Genomic DNA, 6,712 nt, shown 5'->3' on the forward strand with positions numbered 1-6,712 from the left:
TCTGTGTGTGCGCATGTCCAGAGCCCAGCAGGGCTGGCTGGGGTGAGAGGGCAGAGGGGGTGGGTGGGAAGCCGGGAAGTCTGGGGGCCCCGAAACCAGGGAGCTGGCTCTCTGCTCCAGGAAGCACTTGACCAACCCCCCCTTTGTTGGCCTGAAAGCATGCACAAGTGGACCTTTCCCCCGTCTTTCTCGAGAGAAGAACTAAGGCAAACTGTGCCTCTAACTCAAACTTTCAAGTAAACCACAGGACTCGTGTGCAAACTTTACTGGAAGTACACATTTCAAGAAAAAGTCTTACAAAAAAATCTAAACGGAACATGAATTGTTTTTCGGGAGTTTCCCATGGGAGATTCCTCTAGAAAATGTAGCCGCTCCCCGATCCAGGGCAGGGCGTCACTGGTCCCGTCGCAAAGGTCCTAGTTCCACTCAGCGGCCAGTCAGACCCGCCCCAGAACACCTGCTCCCTTGCAGCCGTGGTTCAGCTCAACCGTGGAGAAAACGCTGAGACGTGAGGGTGACAAGCAACATCTTGGGGCCAGCGGCCCCGGGCTGGCCCCACTGCAGTGAGAGCCCGAGGGACAGAAGCTCCGGGGCTCTGGGCAGAATGTCACTGCTTATTCCAAGGTGCCTGAGGAGCTAGCTGCTACAGGCCTGGGCAAGCACTTGAGATTTACCAAAATGTCCCTTTTTAGGGGAAGCCACGAGGGGCAGAGTCAGCGGAGGACCCCATGCTCTGTGCCTCGCTGGAGACACTCCCACGCAAGTATATCTGGGGGGACAATGAAAACACATTATAGAAAATGTAGAAAACACAGAAAGTATAAGTATCTTTAAAAAACCATCATTTGGGGCGCCTGGGTGGCTCAGTGGGTTAAAGCCTCTGCCTTCGGCTCAGGTCATGGTCCCAGGGTCCTGGGATCGAGCCCCACATCGGGCTCTCTGCTCAGTGAGGAGCCTGCTTCCTCCTCTCTCTCTGCCTGCCTCTCTGCCTGCTTGTAATCTCTGTCTGTCAAATAAATAAATAAAATCTTTAAAACCAAACCAAACCAAACCAAACCATCATTCTCCAACCCTTGCCGTGCATCTTTCCATTTCCAGGGTCCATGTAAGTGTTTGCGTTTTTACTGCATGCTTGCGTTGACTTTTGTCACACGTCTCCTTTTGCTTCATGAAGAAGGGAAACTGTGCTTCCCAAGGGCAGGCTGCGTGTCCCACTGTCATGGCTCTGAGCCCGGTGCCGTGCTGGCGAGGCTGGAAGCCTCCAGCCCACAGATGTGCGAACTGGCCGAACAGACCGGTGCCTCCATCTGGCTCTGAGCCAGCATCTCTGGGGACAGCTGCTTATGCACGCGCAGCCCCATCACCAGGCTCTATGGCTCCGCCCTCATGTGGGGCGGTGGCGGGGGCCACCTCCAGGCCCCGGCAAGCGGGTGGCAAGCGGGCGGCGTGCAGAGCCTAGCCACACAGGGTGGAGACACTCCTCGCCCGTCATCTCGAACTCCGTTCCTGGCCTCACGATCAAGGCTCAGGTCTCGAACTCAGTTCCCGGCCTCGCGATCCGCGTGGCTGCTCCAGGACCCTGCTCCTTCTCCCTCACCATGTGGCCAGGAGCTGCTCTCTGTGGAGGTCAGGGATGTGAGTGCCGGGGGATGGGGGTACCCGGTGCCTTCACAACCATGGGACTGAGAGATGGGCCATAGGAACAAGCTGGTGGCAGAGCTGGGGACCAGGCCCTGTCTGCTCGCTGCCCGCGGGTGCAGAAATCACAGGTCATTGAAGCCTCTATCACAACACGTGGTGTGAGGGATGGCTGGGGGGTGTCTTTCCGGCTGTGAGAGGCACATGGGGGGATGTAGGGCACAGGTCACAATGTTCCACATTCACCCTTTCAGTAGCTTATCTCATAAGCCAGGAGGGAATGGGAGACTGCTGAAACCTGCCTGTGTTCCAGAAACACGGACATAGCTTTCAGCAAACCTACTTCCCAAAGCGGCCCAGCCGAGCTCCTAACATTTATGGACAGCGCTGCCCTGTCTACTATCCACAGAACTAGCTCGGCCCCAGGGTCTGCAAAGCAGGGGCGATGGCTGGCTGGGGGCGGGGGGTAAGGACACGGACAGCGCATGACACAGGGCCAGGCCGTGCCACGGGCTCAGTGCCTCAACAGCACCCTGAGCTTATGCTCTGCCTAATGCCTGGATTTCTGGTCCGGAGCTTGAGGTCCACAGAGCAGGGCCACAGCTCTCTCATTTCCTGCGGTGGCCCCGGCCCTCGCCCCGCCTGGCATCAGTACGGACTTGCTAAAGGCGTGCAGGGACTCCAAGGCTGGTCTGTAGCTTAGCAGGACAATGCGGCCAGGACCTCATGTGGGGCTCTCCCAAGGTCACAGCCAAAGGCCCGAACAAGGGACGGCCACCCGGCTCTCTGATGCCGCTCAGTAGCAGGTGGGCTCAAAGCTGGCAGAAGGTGGCCTCTAGCCGACCACTCTGTGAGGCCCCTGGTCAGCGGCTCCTGGAGCTGTTAGGAGTCCGGCCGCCCTGCTCACGGTTCAGCCTAAGAGAAGCGGCCCAGGGTACTGAAATCGACACAATGGGACTTTCAAGAGTATGAGAAATGAAGTAATCCTCAAAAGGAATGTAAAATTCTGGGTCATGGAGCTTTCCACCGTAAAGGAAAAAGCTTTAATAGGATTACCGTAAAAGCAGAAAGACCACTTTTTAAGATTACAGGATCCTGTTATCAGAATAGTGATTTTGATACAAACCAGCAAACTGCGGCATCACAGAAGTCACCGTATTTCTAAGAACTCCCACTGGTGAAGCACCGAGGGCACCCACTGCCCGAGCACCCAACGAGCCTATCGCAGGCCGTTCTCACGAGTCTTACTAGCCCCCCGGACACCCTCAAGGGCCATGAGCCCACCAGGGACCTCCATACCGCCTGCCCTGGTGTACGGGTCTAGCCGATGACCTCAAAGCCTCTGGCCAACCGTGGCAGCAACCGAGTGACCCAGTGGTCACCGCGTGGGCTCTGGAGCCCGATAGCCTTGGCTCCACCCCCGGCTCTCCCATTGCTACGGACACTGTCTAGCCGCGGACGGCACACGGTCCCCACCTGCTGAGTAACAGCACTGAGCACCAGGACGTTGACGTTCCTTCTACCTGCTGGGCATGGATCCAAAACTTCCTCGTGCAGGACTATCTCACGGGACAACAGACTCTCCCTCTCAAGGGCGATCCGGAGGCACCAATGAAAGGAACTGCAGGCGGCTGAACCCCCCGGGCACCACTCCGTGAAGCCAGCAGTGGCTAGAGCGCCGAGGTCCCTTGTCCTGGCTCCCTGTTAGGTCATCATAGCACCGGCACGTGGAAGGCACTTGGTCAACTTTGGTGGTGGTGGGGGACCCAAGTTCGGGCTGCGTGGACGCCCTCGGGCCCCTGGAGAAGAGCAGCTGGGTCACCAGGGGCCCCCCAAGGCAGGCCCATTCGAATCCCAGGACGTCAGAGACTCGGCGGGGCTCTTGTCCCCACCTCCACTGCCCGCAGTCTCGTTCTCCCGGGCCTGCTGATCCTCCAGGACGAGGTCGGCCACCAGGTTCAGCTGGCAGGCCCTGAGCGCCCTCACCAGGTGGGACACCGTCGCGTCCTCTCTCTCGGCGCTCTTCCAGACTCTCAGCGACTCCCTCACCTGCTCAGTCAGGTTGCGGGGATACTTCTCCTCGATGGCATCGATCTTGGTGTCTGTCACGTGAAGGTGCCGGGCCAGTCTTCTCCAGTCCCTCCCCACGTTATCACAGACGATGTCAAACGCGGCACGCAGGTCTGGGGGAAGAAGAAAAGGATTTACCAGAGGTTTGGGGGACACGTTTGGGGACGAGTAACCCCATATTCCCAAAGCGCTTCTCAGTGCTGGGGACACGAGAGGTCCTCCTGCAGAGGCTGGGGTCACGCAGCAGTAGGGGGCCAGGGGAAGGTCAGAGAAAGCCTGAGGGGGGCCTCCAGTCCTGCCGCCAGCCCACTCCAGTGGCCAAAGAATGTCCCGAGCCGCCACATTCTGGAAGAGGTTGAAGGATGCTGTCCTGCAGCCTCCAGAGGAAGCCCGGCTCTGCTGACAGCTTGACCTTTGACTTCTGGCTCCGGAACTGCGAAGGAATCAGTTCCAAGTCACTTCAAGGCCCTGAGTTGCGGTCCTTTATATGGCAGCCCTGGGGCACGAAAACACCCCAGTTCTTACTTTGGAAGCTGCCTGGACTGACCACCAGCGTTTGGTCCGTGGCCATCGTGTTCTCATTGGTGGAAAGGTCAGGACTGAGACCAGCAGGTGGGGCACTACCGACCCTCACAGGTGGTTTCTGGAATGGAGGTAGTGAGCAGAGAAAAAGGGCAAAATGCAGCTCAGAGGGCCCCAGCAAATGTGTGTCAGCTACAGACCCCCAAGATGCTGTCAGCCTGTGTGCCGACTCCTCCGTCCCCTGCAGGTGGGCAAGCGGGCCCTTGTGTTACTGTGACCAATGGTACAGAGAGGGAAACTGAGGCACAGGGAAGAGGAGTATTTTCCTGATGCCATGCAGCTAGACAACGGCACAGCTAGAAAGTGAAACCCTGACGAGCCTGGTGCCCGTCCACCCGACCAGGACGCTACCCCGTCTTCTGAGCGAGAGTAATACAGGACGGGCCCTCATCAACCCACCCCTACCTGGTAATCTCCGGTGCGTTCTCTTGCAACACACCGTTATGTACACGCATAGACGGACGGATCTGTGGTGTGTGCACGGCCTTCTAAATGTATTATGTCCCCAATCTCCCCCTGCTCAATGTCCTTGAACACGCAGCTCTTCTACGTCCTGTCCTAGTTCCACGGCCTGGTGTGCGTGTGTGTATGCTTACACAGGGGTATGTGTGCGTGCGTCTGGACAGGAAGTCTGAATCTGACTGACCCCAGGCACAGCAGTCTCGTCCCCATCTGCACCAGTAAGCATGAGTCTTTAGGGAGCAACACCCGTGCTGCTCCCGATCTACCCTTTCTGACCTGGTGACCAAAGGGCGGATGCCAGGCGAGAGCTTCCAGCCTATGAGAGGTGTCCCCAGAGCACTCCCCAGCACCCCTCCCAGGGCTCTGAGAACACAGGGCTGTGGCTGAGGCGCCCTGCTCTGCCCAGGTCTCATTTTCACTCCCCGAGGCCTGTGCAAGCCCCAGGGGAGGGAGGAAAGAGGCGGTGCGTGCGCACAGGGTAGGAAGCCACGCCGAAGGGCCTTGGTCAGAGACGGGTAGGGCTAATGCGGCCCGCCCGCCGCGGCTGCCTCGGTTGGCCCCAGCCCGCAACGGGCCGCGCATCTCGGGCTCCTCCCTGCCGCTCCCAGCTCCGGCCCGCGGGCCTGTAAGACACCGAGAGGGACCGAGCGCAGAGCCCGAGCACAGGGCCACCCCGAGGCCTAGGCCGCCGGGCGACAGCCACTCCCGGTCCTCCGCGGCCAGGACGCCCGTGGGGCGCCCCCAGAGGCGGAACGAAAGCAGCGGCGGCCCGGCCGAGCCGCCGCGGGGCGCACGGGCCCGGCCCCCCCGGCTTCCCGGGCCGCGCCGCGCCGCGCCCCCGGCGCCCACCTCGCTCCTCCGGCGGGGCCCTGCCCGCCGCGCCCGCCTCGAAGGCGTCCAGGCGCCGCAGCAGGTCGTGGCGCCGCAGCGACGCGAGCAGCTCGCGCAGCAGCTCGGGGCGCTCGGCGTCCAGCTCGTTCTGCTCCAGCAGCACCGCGAACAGGTCCAGGCCGCAGCGCACGCTCTCCAGCTTCCGCTTGCCCACGCGGGCCCGGCACAGGAACTTGAGCTCGGCCAGCTCGTCGTCCGACAGGCCGGTGGACACCGAGTGCAGCAGCACCAGGAACGGGTCCATGGCGGCGGCCGCCCGAGCCCCGCCCCGCCCCGCCGGCCTCCCCGCCGCCGGGTCTCCGCGTCACTGCGCTCGCGCCGCCGGAAGTCCGCGCCCACGCCCACGCCCCCGCGGTCTCGCGAGAACTCCGGGACACGCGCATGCGGCTCTGGCCCCGCTGTAGCCGTTTCCGCCCGGGAGTGCCCCGCGGCCGCCAGGGGGCGTTCCCGGAGAGCTCGCGACGGCCGGCTGGAGGGCTTCTGCGCCTGCGCCCTGCCGACCGTCTACCGCCCAGTGCGGTACTGTGGCCCCGGGACCCGGGAGCGAGCCGAGAGCGGGGACCTGCGTTCCCCGGGCAGGGTTGCACCGCGGGTGCCGAGAATAAAGGCATTTCTTGATAACATTGCGGAGAGTGCCTCTCGGTGCGGGAAAGGCTGGGCCGAGGTTTGTCGGACGTTTGAGGTTTAATTTCATTAAAATTTCATTTCTCAAGCGACGGTCATTTGCGCGTTCGCCTGCCTTTAGTATCCAATGAGCGCCTGCTGTGTGCCGGGCAGCAAGTGCTGGGAGCACACTTGGGAGCAAAGAGCGGAACTGTCCACCGGCGGGGAGTTACGTCATCGGCACCCGAGCTTACGGGATGCAGATAAGAAAGTCGTGCGGTCGGCCCGACGTTCGGAAGAGCCAGGGCACAGGCGACGAGGGGATGGGCGGGGCGGAGGCGGGGCACGAACGCAGCCGGCGGTCGGAGCAGGCTTCACTGCGCAGGTGCAGGTGCAGGTGCAGGTGCGGGTGCGGGACCAGGTGCGGGACCAGGTGCGGGGACCAGGTGCGGGGCCAGGTGCGGGG

The 6,712-nt window shown here is 61.5% G+C and overlaps 1 protein-coding gene across 3 annotated transcripts; it reads right to left on the reverse strand.

The window, feature by feature from the left end:
- Positions 1-250: 250 nt before the first annotated feature.
- FADD (Fas associated via death domain) lies at positions 251-6,331 on the reverse strand. 3 transcript variants are annotated; one of them, XM_059399166.1, is made up of 3 exons: positions 5,602-6,331; positions 3,688-3,821; positions 251-769 (listed from the first exon to the last, which is right to left on the reverse strand). In XM_059399166.1, exons 1-3 carry the CDS (start codon positions 5,885-5,887, stop codon positions 689-691), a joined length of 501 nt encoding a protein of 166 aa, XP_059255149.1. In that variant the 5' UTR covers positions 5,888-6,331; the 3' UTR covers positions 251-688. The 3 variants fall into 3 exon arrangements, 2 of the variants coding, with proteins under 2 accessions (XP_059255149.1, XP_059255139.1); XR_009404245.1 differs by having other exon boundaries at positions 682-769; positions 3,115-3,821; positions 5,602-6,308; XM_059399156.1 differs by lacking the exon at positions 251-769 and having other exon boundaries at positions 2,659-3,821; positions 5,602-6,308.
- Positions 6,332-6,712: the final 381 nt, after the last annotated feature.

Source organism: Mustela nigripes, chromosome 1 (assembly GCF_022355385.1).
Source record: "Mustela nigripes isolate SB6536 chromosome 1, MUSNIG.SB6536, whole genome shotgun sequence".
NCBI lineage: Eukaryota > Metazoa > Chordata > Mammalia > Carnivora > Mustelidae > Mustela > Mustela nigripes.